Source organism: Temnothorax curvispinosus, unplaced genomic scaffold (genome assembly GCF_003070985.1).
Source record: "Temnothorax curvispinosus isolate PA1 unplaced genomic scaffold, ASM307098v1 QBEX01013430.1, whole genome shotgun sequence".
Classification (NCBI taxonomy): Eukaryota; Metazoa; Arthropoda; class Insecta; order Hymenoptera; family Formicidae; genus Temnothorax; species Temnothorax curvispinosus.
The window spans coordinates 221,538-242,179 of NW_020223210.1; the positions used below are offsets into that span (position 1 = coordinate 221,538).

The following is a 20,642-nucleotide window of genomic DNA, read 5'->3' on the forward strand; positions in this document are numbered from 1 at the left end:
CACTGCGCGTTTTATTACGTGAAATGCAAATTAAAGCGAGATATTAATGTAACGTAATGTTACGTGTCCGCTTTCTTCTAATCCGCTGTGTGAAATGCTCCAATTTATTCTTGTTACTGAAATTAAATTTTGGATAACTTTCATTGAAAATTTTTTTAAAATTTAAGCGATAGATCGCGAATGGATTAAGTACTTACCTTGCACGGAGTCTGCGTTCCTCATCAATTGTACTTTGATTATAATAATCTTGATAAAAGCATTAGTGATCGACATTTTTTTGCCAAAGGTGTTAGGCCTATCTTTCTAGTTTTTGTTACACCTTGTTTACGCGAAACAATTTATGATTTCCAGCTGAGCGACGGTACCGTGTCGGAGGCGCCGCGGCGCGTCGCCGTCGAGGGTGGTCCCGGAAGCGGCCGGACCACACTCTGTCTGCGACTACTGCACCAGTGGGCGAGTCAGAGCGACGGTCCCGCTCTGGCGTTCATCGTGCCGCTGCGCGAGCTTCGCGGTAGCCCGGTCCTAAATTATCTGGCGCGAGAATTGTTTCCAAGAACGTCCGCGTTGGGCGACGCGGTCGCCCAGGTATGGCGCACTCTTCACCTGATGGAGGACCGCGTGCTCTTCGTCCTGGACGGTTACGACGAGTGCGTGGGCGGCCGGGCGTCGCTCGGCGACGCGGCCGACTTGCTGGAGGGACGACTGTTCCCGGACGCCAGGATCCTGGTCACGTGCTCGCCCAACAACTCAACCACCCTCGCGCCCTTGGTCCAACGCAGAATTCATCTGGCTGGCCTCGAGTGGCCGCATGTCGAGCGGCTCTGCATGGCCTATTTCATTCACAACGACATCGCCGAGAAGGCCTGCGAGTTTCTCGAGGCGCTCAACGTGCAACCGCAATCCGTCAGGCAGCTCGGCCAGCATCCGCTCGGCTGGATCATGCTCTGCTGCTTATACCAGGTGAGATTTTTCATCACAAATATCGATATATAAAGAATCTTAACTAAATCAGAACTGTATTTTTTACTTCTTAATGAAAAAATATTAGCAAATTATATAATGCCATAATTGTAAAATCAAAAAATTTTGTTAGATTATTACCTATTAGATTATAAAATAAAAATTATGAATTATAATAATATCAAACAATTTTTATTAATTTTATTTGAAGACTTACGTTTGCTAAAAATATTATCTCCAACAATAAAATAAATTTATAGCAATTTTTAATTAGCAATTTTACGAACAATTTTATTCAATAATTATTTTTAGCTTACTAACAAAATTTCTTTTATAATATCTGATACTTAATTGTGATAACAAAATACGATTGCTTTTACATCGCGAACATACGCGAACAGTTTTGCTGCGATTGCAAAATTCTTTTTTTCTCAGTGTATTCTGTAGAAATTATTCACTTTTCGATGCAGACAACGTATAAGATAGAAAGCCCTAGAAAATTATACGGAATACCTTGATCCACGAGCACGATTTTCCTTATCAGGACTCCGGAAGCCTGCCGACTGAGACAAGTGCCCTCGTGCAAGCGGCGGTGAAGTGCATCGTGAAGAGGAGCTTAGATCCGCCGATTCCCTATAACGAGGAGATCCCGGGCCATTGTAGGAAGCGTCTCGAAGACTTCGGCAAGGTGTCCCTGGCCGCCCTAAGGGAGAGCAGATGCTGTTACACGGAGGCCGAGCTGAGGGCACGGGGTGGCGGCATCGAGGTCACTCGACTCGGCTTCCTCACGAGGGGACTGACCTTCGGTCAGAGACGCAAGCCGGACCTTTACACGCCTATCCATGTGGCGGTTGCGGAGTTTCTGGCGGCGTACTATCTCACCTCGGTAGCGCAATACGCCAACATCCTGCGCCGCGAACTGGAGGGCCTACCCTCGGGCATCATCGGCCATTTGGCCGGTTTGCTGGGCCCCAAGACCCACCTGATTCTGAATCAATTGTGCCCGCTGGAAGTGCCGCCCAGAGCCGTGTTCTCGTTGCTGAAGGCGGCCGGCGCGTCCGACGGCAACATCTCGGCGGTCTGCCGACTGGTCGGCGCGGGCCCCGGATTCGGGCCCGCGCCCAACGAACGGCCCCCGGCCCCGTTGGTGCACACGTCCCCTCTGGAGCTGGAGGGATGGGCCAGGATCCTCGAGAGTCCCGCTTGCACGCTCGAGGCGCTCGAGGTGGTATTCCAAGTGGAACGCGGTTCCGATCCGAGATATCTGGACGATTTCTTCGACGCGCTCGCCGGCAACGAGAGCGTCAAACTCGTCAGGATCACGTCTCTGCTGGGGCAGGAGTTCCCCGCGGACGAGGCGCAGCGATTGGCCGGACACCTGAAGAGCGTGCTCGGCAAGAAGAAGCTCAACGACTTCGAGCTTGTCATCACTTGTCTCGAGGAGGCGGCCCATGATAGGTGAGTCGTTTTACAGATATATACCCACTCGGCGAAGCGAGCTCTAAATCGTTCTTCAACTTGTCGCGATCTCCCCGAGGATAGCAAGTTACGAACAAGTCGCGAGATTGTAGCTAAGCGCGTTTCAGGAGAATAAACTATGTATAACGCGCCAGACCGGTTTCTATTACATAATTGAGTTACCGAGATTGGTACACGGGCGGGAAGTTTATGCAATACTTTTATTTCGATTCTTTTATCTATCCGCTTTATTATTCCCTCCTTCCCCCCCCCCCCCTCCCCCCCTTTTTTCTATTTTTTTACTTCTTTTATACAACTAATTTTATTGCCGTTTTATTGCTTCTTTTCACTTATCTTAATTACTACTAATCTTTTATCTTATCACGATTAAATTTTGATCTGAAATTCCCGCGCTATTGTTCCACGAAACTTCTCAATTAACAATGGACTATAAGGACGATTTTCCGCGTTGAAAAATACCGGACCACTTTACCGGACAACTCATCGCATCGATCCACTTGCGTGACTCAATAGCTCGAAGGATAAAGAGCCTAGGCGAATGTGTCGGCATTATTGCACCTCGAGGACGCTCGATACGGCGCCGTCGATAGCTTCGACGACGACGAAGAGTTATTACAGAAAGTCTGCTTGTCCGCTCGGTCGTATATGAGGTTGGCCAGGACAAGCGGCCAATGAGGATATTTGCTCTTTCGCGCCGCGAAAAGAAGCGCAAAAGATGAGAGACCGAACGGAGATCTATATTTAGATTTTCACGTCGAAAGATATAAAGGTAAAGGAAGGAAGACAAGTAGGAAAGTGAAATTAATGAAAAATTTTAATCTTTGTATAAATAAATCTGTCGTCGGTTGTAAAAAGGGAAGAATCATAGATGAACCTTTTTAGAAAATAATGAGTCATTTATTTGGAATAAATTAATCGAGATGAAAAATTTTCTTGAGTTTGTAATACGTTATAGTATTATTAACAGTATTTATTTATATTTTTGTCATAATTCTTGTACATTGTCTCTGTACATAATAATAATTGTAAATATTTTAAAATATTAGCCGTTGCTGCAACATGCTCGCGAACGTAGTATAAATCATCGGGATTTATCGTTAAGCCCGCCGACCACTCCCCAAAATTTCCATCGGGCTCGCGCGATTCACACGGAGACGTCAAAATTGAGAAATTTGTTTTGTCGCGCGACGAAGGGCGACGAAAGGGTTCATCGGGCGGATATTTGTCTTTGCCCGAAGGGAACGAAGAAATGGCAGACGTGGAAAAAGCGTGTTTACCTTGCGAGAATCGAGCGAATGTACATTCGCAAACTTTGCAGCGCGCCCGGCTCGCTCGCGAACGAGAAAACTTTTGCCGAGGAATATCGTCCCGATCTGGTTTTTATCCCGTGAGAAATTCAACGATGGCTTCGTAATGAGAACTGTAATAATTATGGCCGGAGTACCGCGAAAAAAAATTGGTGGAAGTCATTATCGTCGGTCTTCCTTAAATTAAAATAAAAATAATCGTGGCGTGTCGTCTAATTTCTTCGTGTTATTAGAGGATGATAATTCGTGGTTTTGTAGAATAAAAGATTTACCACCGAATTCGCTCGTGCTCTACAAATGTGCCGAGTGCGCTGCCTACATTACAATAATTAAACTACCAATTTACCGTACATGGGCGAAAAGTTCCATGTATTAATTTATTTTGTTTGCATATACTCCCGCATTTTTCATGCAGCCGCTGCACCGAGCGTAATAAGACTGTTTTACGCATTTGCGTGCACAATAGATCCACAAGCATGTGATTGCATATACGCAGTATATGCGAGGGTGCTTTTGACGCAATCTTCTCGAGGTTTTTCGTCCATGACGCTTCTCGCGGGGGATTTTAATTTCTTGCTCGCGCTCCCTCGGCTTAACGCGAACTTTTTACCGACTTCTCCGGTTTTATGCGCGCTCTCGGCCGTCATACACTCGCCTATTTCAAGCTTTATATTTTTCGATTTCGCCGAGACGCTTTAACTCTCCCTTTCTCCGTGTCCCCGTGGAGACGGAGAAAGTATTTCTACGGGCGGGTTCACGAACCCGATTCAACCGATGAACTTGCCATCGCGCCGACCTCGAATTCGAGATTAAGCGGACGCGTGGAATTCGAAATGCCGGTTTTGATTTCAGGATATGTTATCACGAATTAACTTATTATTGCCCTTCTTTCTTTTCAAACTCTCTGTTCTCGATAATTAATTTTATTTTAGATTATTCTTTTTTTAAATCCATCTTTACCGCGTATTTTGTAACACACGATTTCATGCAGAATGTATTTAATTAAATTCTAGTGTGTAGTGTCTTACATAAATATTGTCGATTTCGCGAGACGAAGTCTAGTAGAAAAGAAATCTGGTCGACGATTTCAATTTTGCAAACGAAACGCGAAACTATCTTGCTTTCGTCACGTTTAAGAATTCAATCTCATTCAACCTTGGAGGTCAAGAGGCACCTCTTTATCCTTATCGGGACATTTTTCTTTCAGACAATATATATCGCTTTTCTCGAATTATATATTCCGGACGTGATACGAATTCTCTGGGTTTTTTTTTTGGTGGGGTAGGGGCAAAGGAGGCTATTACGAATACGAACGGCACGTAAGAACGAGAGTGCACTCTCTGCAAAGAGTTGCGGGCAGCTGCAAATTCTCGAAAGAAAATTCAGTGGAAAAAGAGACAAAGGGAGAAAGAGAGAAAGTCACGACGGAAAATTAAAGAAAACGACGCGCCGCGAGCTTTAACTTGCGACCGGACTCGCCATCTCTCTCTTTTTTACCGCTTCGCGCTCTTTTATTGAATCTCACAGCTTCAATCTCTTTGGTTTTATCCCGTTGGCCCCGAGCTTTTCTCTCCGGAGACTTTCACCCCGCCGTTATATATATATATCACGATTTTATTCCTCGCTCGACACGTTCTCTCGTACATGCAATATTCGATTCTCTCGTCCAAAAATGCAAATATATTTCTAACTACTGGACCAAACGAGATTTGCCGAACCGAAATGCTTTTAATACTTAAATCCAAACCGTTTGCAAACACGTAGATCTGATTCTCGTCTTACGAATTTAGCGAGAGAGAGAGAGAGAGAGAGAGAGAGAGCGCCATATCTTTCCAAATACTCGCAACATGAAAAGTATTTTCCGAAAGATCTTTCTTCTCCGCATTGTATTCCGGTAAATGCGATTACGCTCGCAAGCCGAGCTTTCGTTCGCTCCTGCTTTTCGTCGTCTCGGTTTTCCATCCCAACGCGAATATATACCGCTCTTCTTGAAGTCTCTTCAAGCTCCACGAGAGCGATATCTTTTCCGCGATGCAACTGCGAGGCAGAGGAATAAAAGGGGACGAACACCTACCATTTGCCTCGGAGAACCTCGCTCTCGACGATGCGGCCGCCAGCTCATTGTTTCGTGTCGAAACGTTCTCCTTGTTTCAACCGCCACCTCTACATCACCGAACCCTTTACCCTTCCGTTCTATCCATTCGCCTTCCCGTAACGTAGACCGTTCACTTTTGTTCTCGCGAGGTGCGAGGTGTTCTCGCGAGAATCGATATTACTGTCTATCTTTTCTATTCGGACGACGGAAATCGATCAGACGATCTGCATCGCCTCGAATATTCCACAGGAGAGAGCTCATTCTTTCCTATATACTATACTGAAGCTATTGCGTGTTGCAAGATAGAACTCACAATCGAGCATGATGCGGTCTTATCAAGATCTCAATATCATCGTATCTGTCTTACTTTATTTTATAATTTGACATTCGCGAATTTTTGCGCTATTTGTTGATTAATTCATAATTTTTCCCGAATGATTGTAGAAGAAGATTTTAATAGAAATAGCAAAAGTGCATCTGACAAACAATAAAGCGATAATGTAATTTGTTCTCTCTCTTTTTCAAGATAATTATTTGTAAAATAGTTTATATGAATCTTGCCTGTTATTCTTTCTCTTTTTGTATCTTTGTTGAAAAATTATTAAATTAAAGGATCCTACTTGTTTAGGCAACCAAATACTGTCGAGAGATGGACAGTTTCGAGTGAAATTTCTGAAATTCGCGAAATTTTTTTGCGTGTTTGAAGCTAGTTACCATACAAAGTGGCCAAGTTGCACCGTGAAAGTTTTCCTCCTTTTTCCTCCCCCCTTCCTTTTTCGCGTAAAATGCGGCGGATTATCACATTTGCTGTGATGCGCCTTCTAAATACGAATTCTTCTCGCGTACTTGCCGACGATGTCGGAAGGCAGAACGAATACTCGATTAATATTACGATCCACGTTACGAGAATGCTGCCTGCCGTTTTCCGTAACTGCACTTATTGTTAGCCGTTGCTTTCGCGCTTTTCGCGAATGCGCTGCTTGCGCGCGCTTCGGCCGCAATTCTCTCAGTCTCACGTCTTGAATGCGGAACGGCCAATTCCGCGCGAAGAAAGCTTCAGTCGCAGTAATGTAATTCCCTATAAAAGAGAGGCAAAAATCGAGGGAAAAGGAAGAAAGATAACGGGAGAGAACAGATAAATATTAAAAAATGTTCACGGAGAAAAGCTAATAAAACGAATAATAAAAAATCAATAAAAAGAAATAAAATGGAGAAAAGAAAAAAAAACAGAAAAATGCAGAGGAAAATGGAAAGAATATCAAATTTGTTCAAAATCTTGTGTTATTTATTGATTAATTGTAGCGATTAAATATTAAATATAGCAATTATCTACACTTGTTTTTATCCACATTTATCTACATGTATAGCATTTGTGCATTACTGTAATATTTTATTACTGTTATTAACTTAGATAATTACTATTACTAATTCCTATTAATATTAGACAGCGCAAAGACGTGGAAAGCATAATAACACGTTATCTAAGTGATAAGGTAATATGAAGGAGCCCTTCTCGTCCTCCTCATCTCCCTCCGTTACAGTACTTCGCGGAAGAGAGGGTAAGTTCTAAGCGCTAGTTAGAACTTACGCTACTGACTTGGGCCAATTTTCGAGTACCGGGAGTAATCGGGATGTGCAACGCGAGCATCTTCTCCCGCTCTCTCGTTGTCGGCGTACCATGCGCGAGAAAATCCAGGCTTTCGCTTACCCGTTCTCCCGGAGGAGGAGCGTTGGGACTTTGCATAATACGTATCTACACGCGAGCGCGCGCGCACCAGATGCGCCAGAGGGATAACCGCCGCGCGAATAGACAACGTGAAATGTGCATTATATATGCATAAATATATTCGCCGACGAGTCCGCCGAACTTCCGCGCCGCTAACTCGCCACACCGACCGAATTTACATCGGCTGCATCCGCCGGGCGCGGCGCAGCATCCGTTCGAGCCGCGCGTCTTGCGCGCAAAAGCCGAGCTTCCCGAAAGTGCATCCCTCTTCCTCTCTCTCTCTCTCTTTCTCTCTCTCCCGCCCTTCATCCCTCGCATCATCACGCGCGTCAGATCCGCTGCAGTTTTTTCCGGACTATACCGGAATATAAAGGCGCGAACGAATAACGCCTATGGAAATTCCCTTCGCTCGCGTTTCATTTAACATATAATTTAAACCCGAATGTACATAACAGCTACAATATTAACCGCACTTCCCGAGTAAACCGATACCACATGCATAATCCGTGTGCGAAGTTTGTTCCAAAAACGTTTGTAGTTTGTGACGGACAAATTATATAATCCGCCATATGTCTGCGCGGGTGTTTATATATGTTCAACAACAAAATTATCAATTCGCCGCCGAGCCTCATCGCGAAAAGTGTAATTTACGTGTAATTAGTTTTACATGTATATCTCTGACTTCAAAAAATATATAATTATTGACAAAATTATTAATTTGCCTTACAAAAAGTAATTTTCTCAACATTACTTTTGCACATATATATTTCTGACTTCAGAAGATAAATGTTTATGTTTTATTTTATTTCAATTGTAATTTTTTTTTTTGTATATTTGGCTCTTTCTTATTTTATTTATTTATTCGCGCTCGTTGAGAATTATTTGACGTTGTCGCAATTCGATGATAAAACGCGAGAACGTGTCTAAGTGACCCATTAACGCCGTCATTAACGCGATTGATTTCAGATTGGAGTGCGTGGTGAACGCTCTTTGTCGCGGCTTGAGTCACGCCTCCGGCAATCTGTCGCGTCTGGTGCTCGACATGAATCTGTCCGGCGAGCAAGTGTCCCGGGTCTGCGAGGCACTTCGCGACTGCATTCAAGTGCAGGCGTTGCACTTGCCCCATTTAGGCTGCGGATGCGAGGGCCTGGCATCGGTCGCCGAGCTGCTGAAGGAACGGCCGCTGCTGGCACTCAACCTGGCCGGCAGTTGGGGCGCCAAGAACGAGGATCCGTCCAGCTCTGGCATCAGTATGGGTAAAACCTTGCCATTATTGCCCTCGATTCGTTGGCGCGATTCCGCGGATGCTTACTTTCCGAAAATTAAATATCGTAGTTAGATTCGTGATTATTTTCGAATAAATGAATACAAGACACCCCCGATATTTGAAAAATTACGAATCATTTGTATTAAGATAATGTAGAATTATTTTTATCGAGACAATATTAATTGCTTTTTATCTTTTATTGTTATCTTAAAATTTCTGCCCCAAAAAAGTGAAATGAAGAATTGTTTAAAGAATATTTGCTAGTTATACTTGTTTTATTGTTTTTAATGGATAATAATTATATAGCTATAGGCATTCTTTACCCATGTTATTTCTGCTTTGCAGTGATTTTATTCCAAAAATCGTAAAAATAAAAAAATTTTGAAATAAAAGTTGCGAGTAGAGAGCCATTTTAGTGGCCATCTTTTTAATTAAAAAATTTAGCTCTCTGGACACGATTTACATTACATACGTATATATGTATATCGAAAGCATGCATGCATATTTCGTGGTGAATCGCGTTGACAAAATTGCGAGCTTTGCCGACCGATACGAAGCGTGAACATCATGGTACATACCTATCGTTATTTGACGTCCACGAATTTTCCACAATATCAACCGCATTTTATATTTTCTCGGCTTAGGCAAATTTTTTCTTTGCAATTAAATTATTCCTCTTATAGAGTAAAACATTTTTTTCTTGCTGCATCGAAATTATTGGGCGCCCTTTTTTAAACATCTATTTACAATTAGAAAAGGCGAAAGAGTCATTCTAGATGCATCCCACAATTTCTTTCCATAAATTAATATAATATGCATGTGAAACGCATGAGTAAAATTTAAAAATTTTTATTCAGGATGAAATTTTTTTGCGTTTATATTTAATTTAAGTAAGGGGAATTTATTTTTTATAAAACTAACAATATTTTCTCTATATCTTTGAATGTTCTCCAAGTACGAGCGAGTTCTTTTCGAAAAGTATTAATAGGAAATTAGCGAATTCTCCGTATAGATATGTAGGATAGTAATTTCGCGGTTCTGTCAGGGTTACGTCCCATAATGGTTGAATCGTTGTCAACGGTCCGACCGCGGCAACAGAGGAGCGACAACGGTGACACGTCGCCGAGAAAACTACGTCGACACAGTCACATTGGTCCGACAAAAGTAACATTGTCGCGTATGCACGCTCGCCATTAACCCGACTCCGGAATTAGAAACTTGCGGAACGGAAGCACGCGAATTGCGCCGACAAATCCGCGAATCCGTGCGACCGAAAGTTGCGGCGATGTTAAAACGAACTTTGGCCCTTCCGAAACTTCAAGTCGCGCCATTTGCCCACGGATACACAGACTGGCACTGGAATGCGATTTATTCGCTATAAAGGCCCGCGGTATTTGCAAGAATCGAAACGACAATTGACAGTCAATGATGATCAGGCAGGAACAAAATCAACAAATTGAAACAGAAAATTAACGTTATATTATAAAAATATATGACGATAATTTTTAGATTTATTTGAATAATAAAATTTAGCTTAACGTGCTTAAAAAAGTATTTACGCGAATTAATTTATAATTATTATATTATATGAAATTTTTAGAATATGTGATTTTTAATAAATAGAGTAAAATAAATTCGCCACAGAAAAATCAGGCGATTTATCTTTCTTTTTTCGATACATTAAAATCAATGAAATCAAGTAAAATTTCATTATCATTTAAACTAAATAATTTGTAGAAAATGGAAACGATAATAATGGATTATATAATTCTTATTTTCCAGTCACAGAACAAAGATAAGCTTTATTTAAACTTAAAGTATATGTTTGATATTACAATTTATCAATCCTTTAAAATAGAATAATACATCAGTTATTCAAGTTTTCATTAAAAAGATTAAATAATTTGCATGATAAATTTGCTGTAATAATTAACTTGTCAATATTATAAGCTATGAAAATCAATAACCGATGACAGATTGATACACATATAAGCGTAATTATCGGCTTAAACACGCGAACTTTATGCGATGCCGTTGGCTCGTTTGATGGCTCGTAATTTGAAAACTAGTGTAATCTCAACATTAAAATTTAATTGATCTCCAGAATAGTAAAATATTAATGAACGTGAGATAGCTCGCGTATATAAATATATCCATACGCGGTCGCGCACGCAGATAAAAGATTTTCTCTCTCCCGGTGATTTATTTCACAGCTTCGAAAGAGGAGCAATTACAAGTACGGTGGATACTTCGGGGGAAGCCAATCCGTTTACAAGACCGAGCAAGAATCGCTCGGCCCCAACGAAGTAAGAGCAGCTCGTTGCATCCTCTCTTCCCGCGAAATTGACAATCGATCGGACTTACGAGTGTCTCGCTATAGACACCTCGCGACTTTTGCACCGTGCTATAAGATTGCTATTGCTCACAGATTCCCGAAGGAATCGCTTTTCACCGTGTTCGCCCACCCGATCATCTTTTTCTTAGCTGAAAGACTCTCGTACAATAATAAATAGAAAGTTTCTCGTATAATCAGAGATTACATCTTGCGGTAAATGAATTAATTTAAAAAAACGAGTTGATTTTTTATTATTCCTTTAGGTGCTATATATTCCTTATTTTTATTATTTCCTTAGGTGCTATGTTCTCATATAAATATATATAGCGAAAAAAGTTAGTTTGATTAAAAAAGGTTCGCGTTTTATTAAACAAACGTCCGGTTAAATTAATAAAGCGATATGTGATAAGTAATTCTGTTAAAATACTATATAAGGTGTCGAATTGCAAATATTTCGTTAACTTTGTTTACATTTGTTTAAACTCGTTTGCGGTCCAATTATTTGTTTTAATTTCTCTCCGAAATTAAAAAAAAATCGATTTACAGGGCAATTTAATGGCGTTTTGATCTGGGCGGTTTTTGTAGTTCAATTGCGATCTTATCTGCCTCAGGCGGAATAATATACGTCGTTTAAAATCACAACCGCGCAGCAGTGTTAATCCCGAAGTTTTTTTTAATGGCCCCACGTTTCGGTCGCGCAAATGGCTTCAAACGAAACTAAAGCGCCATTACAACTTTCGAGCTGTGTGTAAGGTCTGCGTAATTAACGATTATTATGTTAGCTCGGAATTGGGAGTGCGCGGCGAGTTTGCTTATCAACTCCGTTAAAACACATGGACCGCGGCTCAATATATGCGTATTCATTAAGGTTGCGGGTGAATTATATATATACTTTATGTTTACTGACTTTATAATTACTTTATAATTATCATAAACGCGCTCAAAATATTGGGGATTAATTATTCAAGTTCTTTCTCGGTTCTTTCGCTACAAAAGCTCGATATTGGTAAGTAGCAGTTTCACAAAAGTACGCGGTGAAAAAGTTTATTCTATTTCACTAGAAATTAGCATTGAACTACTAGGATAGATATCGGTTAAAAGTTGTAAAGTTTTTTTTAGTAAAAATAAAAAATCTTTAATTTCTTCGAAATCTGAAAGGGGATTATGATGGTATAATCAAATAATCTCTCGAATTTCTCATTTAAGTTTCGGATTCCTGAAATATCTGCGGCTCGTTCGTTCTCAAAAGAGAGTAACGTTACGTCCGAAGGATCACGTTTAGTCAGGCATCCCTTTCTAATCTACCTTCCCTCCTCCGCTCTCTCATCTTAGTCACGAAATCGCTTTGCATCGTCGTTCGCTGCAAATGCGCGTTTTCCCCGATCGTCGAGGTCGGTTTCTCGCCGGCCAGCGGCATCCAATCACGCTAAAACGCCTCGGATAACATTGAATCGTTTCGGGGGCCATTGTTGTAAGCAATACGCGTAACAGCAGCATCGTAAATTCACCGGATTGCTTTAAACGAACTATTGGTCGCACCGCGTAAAAAATTGAAATCGCGATTACGAGAACTGTGGAGTGGAAAAATTGTTAAGGAATTGTACGTAAAAATCGAAGAGTTTAAAATAAAAAGAATATTTGATAGCAGCACTTTTGAAAAAGCATATCTCACAAACTGTGTAAAAAAAGAAATATTAAACTTTAATCTGAAACAAATGACTTCTTAGAAGAATAGAATGGTAGGATAAAAATCTATAGGATTATACATAATTAATATCTACAATAAGAATATAGAATAATAGCTGTTGAATAATCGATGGAAATTAATTCATGGAATGAAACTGCTAATTTATGAACGTCTAAGGCGAATAAAATAAATCTATAAGATAATTTTAAACTCTTTTTACATTAATATAATTATAGGAATGACATTTAACGCTTTATACGATTTTTACAATCTCCTTTGCTGCTCCCTATTTGTTACCAATTTTTCGTTATGTATAGTCAAGATTCCGAGTTTAACATACGTAAGAAAAATATCGAGTTTTTCGAAACAGTAATAAAGCAACGGTTATAATTATTTCTCTCTTATATTATCAAAAAAGCGTTTGCGCCGTTAGGGAATATGAAATGTAAATTGGACGTCGGGGGGGGAAGCATAAGCTATCGGCATCGCGAAATTGCTTTTCCCATCGAAAGGATTGGACGTCACCTTCTTGTTACCGATCGCCCTAACTGGGTCGCCGCCACCAATCGGACTCTATTATAATTAGTTTGGCACGACACGAGCGGATGAACGCGCGATGCAAGTTGCGCTGATCGATCGAAGGGCAAAAACTTTGCCCGCCTCTGTACCGTGATCAAGTAAGTTTAGTACAACGTAGCGAGAAATATCTACCTCTTTTCGCATAAAGGAGACAATAATTAATATCGAATTATGCATTCTCGCGAGTCTCTCGGATAGGGAGAATAAATGGGTTTACATTAAACTTTCTTTCTCGTTATCTGGAAACATTGAAAGACAACAAATTTTAATGAACCTAATAAAACTTTCTATCTAGAGATTTCTATCATCTCTTTCTTTTTTTGTTTCTCTTTTTTTTATATAAAAGAGGTAATAATAGAAACCCTCTCCAAACAGTAAATGTACGAATAGTAGAAATACAAATAATTTTATGAAAAACTTAATTCCACGTTATTGAAGTGCTTTCTATACAAATTAATTTATTCGCTAATCAATTAATCCTCTATCTCTCTTTCTCTCTCTTTCTCCATATCTCTTCGTGAAATTATGAATTCGCTTGCTTAACAGAAAACCGTCTCGAGTCTGTTAATATTAAAAAAACTTGATTGTTATCGTAAATTACATTAGAATTATTTTGAATTAAATAAACATAAACATTTTCAAATTTATTTAATTAATTTTGATTATAATCTTTGTCTACAGCCTATTCTTGAAAAAAGAGAAGAGGTGCGGAAGGTATTTAAAATGAAAAGAAGCTTAAGCTTCTTTTTTATCTTCTGCATCAAACGCTCAAATAAATTGATATGAAAAGGCTTTATAACACCGTCGGATAATAAGTCAAGTCGATGTTCAAACGCGCGATATCAAACATTTCTTTTATATCGAAACTTTTTTACAAAGAAGAACGTCTTCTTTTACTTCTGCGCCTTAAGACGCACTGTTATTTACCGTCGAGATATTAAGATATAATAATAACAAACGATATTTCAAAAGCAGTATTATTCAAGTCGACAAACTACAATCCTTTTAAATAATAAGAGAAAGCACATGAAATATTTATTCGCGCTTAAATAAATACGTAAAGTAAATTTTACAAATTATAAATGTATAAGATAAAATTACATACATTCACGGCGTAATGCCGTAATATTTCACGGTACTTTAACACAGAACATATTTTGACGTCATAATACGTATCAACCTAATTAACGTTGTCATAATCACTTCATGTCGATTATCGATGATTTATTAATGAAATCGCGAGTTCGGTAATCTCGAGTTAATCATCGTCCGAATGATCGCGTGACGTAACGCGATTTTACGTTCCAGTTACGACATAACTTCCTATTACGCAAAACTTCGACAGTGTCCCGGCGGTGTCCATCAATTTAATACTCGACAACGCCGACGACGACAACGACGAGGAAGAACGACACATTTGCATCGCGCGTGTCTAAGCACATGCTCGAGAAAGTGTATGGAAGTTCGTGTGAAGTTCGCGAACAAAAGTTAACACTTATTATAACAGCTCAACTTGGAAATTCTCCGGAAACTATGCACGAGCGAGAGAGAGAGAGAAGAGAAGAGATACTGTCTGCCCGTCGCGAGCGAGGACTTAAATCCTCGTTGCTGGCTGGTGGACACGACTTTCTCGTCACCGATTAGACGGAATATAATTAATTCAGAAGAGGTGGGCCAAGCACACGTTTTGTACGGATAAAGAGACGAACAGAAAACTTTGAATGAGACGATACGGCGCATTGAAATCCAATCGACTAAATCGTCTCTCTGCTGTTGTTTATTGTCGTCGGGTCGAATTTGCGAAAAGTGTTTGCCACGAGGATTGAAGTTACAGTAATTTTCTTTCGTTGCGGTACTGTTGCTTGAAATTAATAAATGATGAGAAGAAATTAGGAGAATATTTTTGCCGAGTGTTTGCCGCATATTTATGTTTTTGCTGAGACGTAGAAGCTTCGAAAAAGCAAAAGTTTAAGCATCCAAGGGCTTGAGTTTCTCAAGGATTCAAGTGTCAAGTTTCTAAAGGATTCAAGAATCCAGGGGTCGTTTAGTTCAAAAACTCGACGAACTATAGAGATCGAATACTTCAGATTAAAAGACAGGAGGCTACAGACTAAAAGGTATGAAGATTCTAAAATCGAACGGGGGGGAAAGGATCGATCGGGAGACTTGAGCGACGTGCTAGTTCGCAATTCGGAATAATATTGCCGCGACGGATGACTCTCGTCGAAATTAAGCAACGCGCCGTGACGAGCGTCTCGAATTAATATCCACTGCGTGGATCTCGCGTGGCAGTTTCCTCGAATTTTCCCGTACATCTAATTTTCCCCGACCGATATACACGTCCCGGATGAGATCACGTCCAAAAAGGAGTTTAAGTGCTCAAACCCGTACCGTGGAATCCGCATTTGAGCTTGCTCGAACAGCACATCTCTCGTTGAACATCCGCAGCAACGTTAACGTTGCCAGCATCGTAGCTATACAGGCAGCTACGGATGGCAAAATAGAAGAGAAAGAGCACTGGTTTAAGTAGCTCAGGTTTAGACATATCCACTGCATTTGCGGAAAGAAAAAGATTTTATTTTTTTCCTTACGCTACTGGAATCTCAAGATTTTTCTAACTAGCAACTTCCTTAAAATTTATGACACCCTTTCTTTCAATCATGCTCTCCATCGCTTTCGCTTTTGTTTTGCATATTTTGTACAGTAATTTTAGTGACATATGTTTTCAATATTTTTTTTTTAGAAATGGGAATATATGTGATTAATAATAGTATAATGTAAAATATATTTTATATTTAAAATATATTTCTGGGATTTTTTACGCCACTGCGACTATACTTGCATTCGACTGCAATTCTAGACGGATGCGATGGCAGAGCGCTCGCGAAATAGCGATAAACAAACCCTAATTTAATTAGTAATTACGAAACGCTCGTTGCAATGCGCCGGACGCGATGGCACAATTATCGTACGTGGCGGTGTACTATACCCGCTCGGATAACTCGTCCTACGTGGCTTGCCGTTGATTGATCGCGTTACACAGCGGGCCCGATTACAGAACAACGCGTTACCGCGTGGTTACGAGTTTAACGCTGATAAAATTCGCTCTGTAACCGAAATCTGCGCTCCGATTCGATAAATCGACCGGGAGGCGAGAAGGATGATCGGTGCCACTTTACGAAACCGGAAAACGGAGAAGCTTATAGGATTTGATACTCGAATTCGCTGCTACCCACTTATTCTTTTACTTTTTCGTCAAATTACTTGCGATAATATCGTGCCTTTTGGTTTAAAATATTAGAGATTATTTGTTTAAAAATATTATAGATTACGTTTCTTTCTCTTATTTTATTATTGCATAGTATACAAAATTTTTGTCTCTTTTACAAAATAATTACATGTATAAAGAATTATAAAAAAAAGCAAGATGCCAATAGAGTAAATTTCTAATTACGAACAATGTAATTATTAGATTATTAAAAATAACTATTCAATATTGGAACATTATTTATCTTCATCTTACATATTATATAAACAAAATTAATATACTTTAGCGAAAAAATGTGAAAATAAAGATACTTATATAAAACTGACTCTTTCATTTTATATAAGAGAAGACCGAAGGAATCTATGGCGATGCTGCGCGCTCACGGAATTACTAAATTTCATTCGTGGCCAAGAAGTGTATTTGCCGCTGTACTATAAAGAAGCTTCTAAACAAATTTATTCGTGACGGCAACCACCGTTTATGTTTCGTATACCGCTCCGGTATAGGTTACTATCGATAAGACAAGTGGAAATTGTGTGAGGTATCTACTCCATAAAAAGTTATACGTATCGTCATCACGGTGCTCGCTCGTACGAAAAGAACAAATCACCCTCCATAAACTCCGTCTTTTGCTTTTTCAATTTCGCGCTACCCTCCCCGTCTTTCGTCCTCCCCTCGCATCATAAAGGTTTTTCGCGCGGACTTATTTAACTTTTCCTTCAAACCAATCGCACGAGAAGAACGTGGTTCTTCGCGCTGTGCACGACATTGTAATATTTGATTCCGAGTAGAGTATTTCTGCGACGAATATCAAACATTGTGAATATCTTCTTTTATCTTTCGCATCTCTATAGTGATAGAGAGAGAGTTTACATAATACAATTTAATTTCCCCTGTATCACATTTATCTCTTTTTTATTTCTCTCTCTCTTTTCTTCGTTTAACTCGCTTTGACCTAGAATTTTAAGATCACAAAGTTTCGACGATATCATCCTGACGCAGTAATTTTACGGCAGGTTCAGGTTCAGGTTCCGGCTCCGGTAGCAGCGGCTGCGCCTCCAGTACCCTCGGCACTCTACCGCTGAATCGCTGCTACTCGTCCTTACCCAGGGGCGCGCTAACGGCTTACGGCAGCCTGACACGACCCGCCACTCTACCGCGACTTCCACTGGGCCTAGGCTTGGGCCCGGCGCCCAACACCGGCAACGGACCTCTGCCCCAGAACGATCGGGATCGAGACAGCAACGGAAGCAGCAAGAGAAACAGCGACAGCGTGCTCTGTCATCGGCTGCCCTTGTTACATCCTCTGCCCACGTGTGATGTTACCAGTCATCAGGGCACTGGCTTCCACGAGATATTCAACGCTATTAGGTGAGTCGTTTTAGCGTGCATAATTTCTCCATTTTCTTGTAAATTGCTATATATTGAGGGGAAAGGAAATGACAGAGAAACACTTGGATTATAAATTCTTTAAGAATTCTGTTGCTTTAGTTTTAGTAAACTCTCTTTTCCTTCGTCCACGGGACTCTTTTTGTATCTATTTGTTGGCGCTCTTATATTTTTTACGTTAGAATGAATTTACAATATTTGTGAGCGATATTATATTTATTAGAATACGCGAACGTGGAATTACGCGCTGCTAATCATTCGGGAGGAGGGAAGATTCAATCTGCAGTCACTGCGAAATATTGATGTTGCATAAATCCCGATCAATCTTCGTGTCTATCATGCGCACCAATAGTTCAGCATGAAAATCCAATAATTTCATGTAGAATGACATTAAACGCGGTAACGTTAATAATTATGCGCGACATTTCGTTATCGACTTAATCACATTTCCCATTACCATTATAATTACCATCACAACTGAATGTTTTACGGTCGAGATGGACCGTGAAACGTGTGATGAGTACGGTCGAGTGACGATCAGTCTTGACGCATATAGATATTTTTACGCATAAATGAATACAAACGCCATACATATTCCTGCAGTGTACGTTCCGATACAATAATCTGACTGAATAAAATATTCAGCAAGATACCAGTCACGTGCTGATGCAACATTACGTTTGAAATAATAATTGCGCCTTTCGTATTGCATAAAAAGAAATTGCGTAAAAGTTAATAATTTTAATAAAAATTTAGATAGTTTTCAATAAAATTTTGAGAGAAATGTTTCCGGGAAAGGAGAAAGGAAGCCAAACTTTAGAAGGTTTAGGAATGACGTCTCTTAAAGAAGAAAGATTTTAAGGAGACAAATGATCTCTTTGCCATTCAACTCGCCTCTCTCTTCCCGAGCTCTCGTACGAAGAAGTAAGCGTATTACATTCGCGACCTTGAAACGAACCCCTGCAAATGATCGAACAACTTGTCCCTCCTGATTACCTCCTCGACGAAGAGGAACTTCTCGGGGACGAGAATATGCGACCTAGAACGATAAGCATCCTCCCGAACTTCCTCGGGGTCTCTTTCTTCTTGAACGACCGGTAAATGAATAATGGAAATTAAAGGGAACGAGTGGGAATATTTCGTTGGCGAAATTACGCGAACTTTGCGGACGACGGAGGCGAAAACTTCGGTCGGGAGCTGCTGGGATCTCCTCCGATTACGTCAACAGACTTCACCCCGGCGGCAAACTCGTGGAAATCGCGCAACTCCTATCGTCATATTCGGCCCGACGACGAAGAAACGGGATGCATTCGTCGGCACCCTGGTCGACCATTAGATATCGTCCCGAGAGTTTTAGTTCTTCCCGGACGAGAGGAGCTCGGAAAGTTCGGTCGGCGAGCCGTGCGCTTATCCGGGCGAGAAGCCCGATATTTCGCGTAATTACCGTCGGAGCTTGCCCGAAGCTGTACGAGATACGCGCGAATAATTTGCGGAATTATTCGAGAATGAGCCTATATCATCTCTTTTATAAAATTTAAATTGCGTACAATATTTTAAAATTTATATTTATTGCCTCATTGCTCCTAAAATATTACCTAACTAACTTGATATTCACTTTTTCATGAACTAGACGCGCCATTATTTTCCATATAATGTATTTTATAATATAATTCCATATAATATATTTTCCATATATAACTGTTAAATGTTGGCCACTTTAAGTAAACTTTCGATTTAACTAAATTAATAACTTAAACAATGAGGTTTTTTAAATTACCAAGATATTAACAATAGAGAGAACAAATTATATCTGTGTATTTTTATTGTACTAGGATTGCAAGACGATTGCAGCTGGTATTAGATATTAATTTATCCTCCTGCCTTACAGAGATCTTACATCGTTGTACGTCTGTAGACCATTAATAATATTTAAAACAGCCTGCGCGTCTCATGATTTATTGTTCGCGTAATCGCCGGAGTGCCGCGCGATACGATGGTCCAGCCGGTGGCGGCGCGCGGGAGGAAGGAAGTCGATCCATTTCTCGCAGATGCGAACCGACACGGGTGCTCCCAACTGTATTCTAAAGATCTCGGAAAGATTTCTTAAGACCGCGACGGGAATAAAAGTTCCGCCGCCACCTGCCGCATCGGCCGTTCGTCTTTTTCGCGCCTGCAAATCGGCATGGCAAGTCGGATCCGCTCGGTGTACGTGCGTGTTCGATTACGAAGGTGATAAATAACTTGCGCTCCGCCCCTACACGTTAATTGCCTATTATCGTTCGATCGCCAAAAGCGCGAGTTCTAACCGGGACAATCGTAATTGAGCGATAAACGTGTAGCATCCCAATTTTTCCCGACGATTAATACAAATTGTCAAATCAACCAGAAGAATAGCGACCATTAATTTCGTCGTTGCAGGCTGTCACGATTAGCCCAATGCCACGTTTATCACGATCGAACTGAAAGTGATATCATCGATCATCGGAACGCGGATGAAAGAATGAAAGAAACGAGATTCAGAAGTTATTTCTATCATCTTTAGCCCATTGA

At 40.6% G+C, this 20,642-nt stretch overlaps 1 protein-coding gene across 1 annotated transcript in view; it reads left to right on the forward strand.

Annotated features, from left to right (window-relative positions):
• LOC112463553 overlaps positions 1–18,074 on the forward strand; it is a gene marked incomplete at its 3' end in the record, with an annotated part of 178,821 nt that extends 160,747 nt beyond the window's left edge. Inside the window, exons 6-9 of the mRNA XM_025030000.1 lie at positions 352–960; positions 1,505–2,418; positions 8,534–8,823; positions 17,720–18,074. Coding sequence (XP_024885768.1) covers positions 352–960; positions 1,505–2,418; positions 8,534–8,823; positions 17,720–18,074 — 2,168 coding nt within the window. The remainder of the gene's footprint in view (positions 1–351; positions 961–1,504; positions 2,419–8,533; positions 8,824–17,719) is intronic.
• Positions 18,075–20,642: the final 2,568 nt, after the last annotated feature.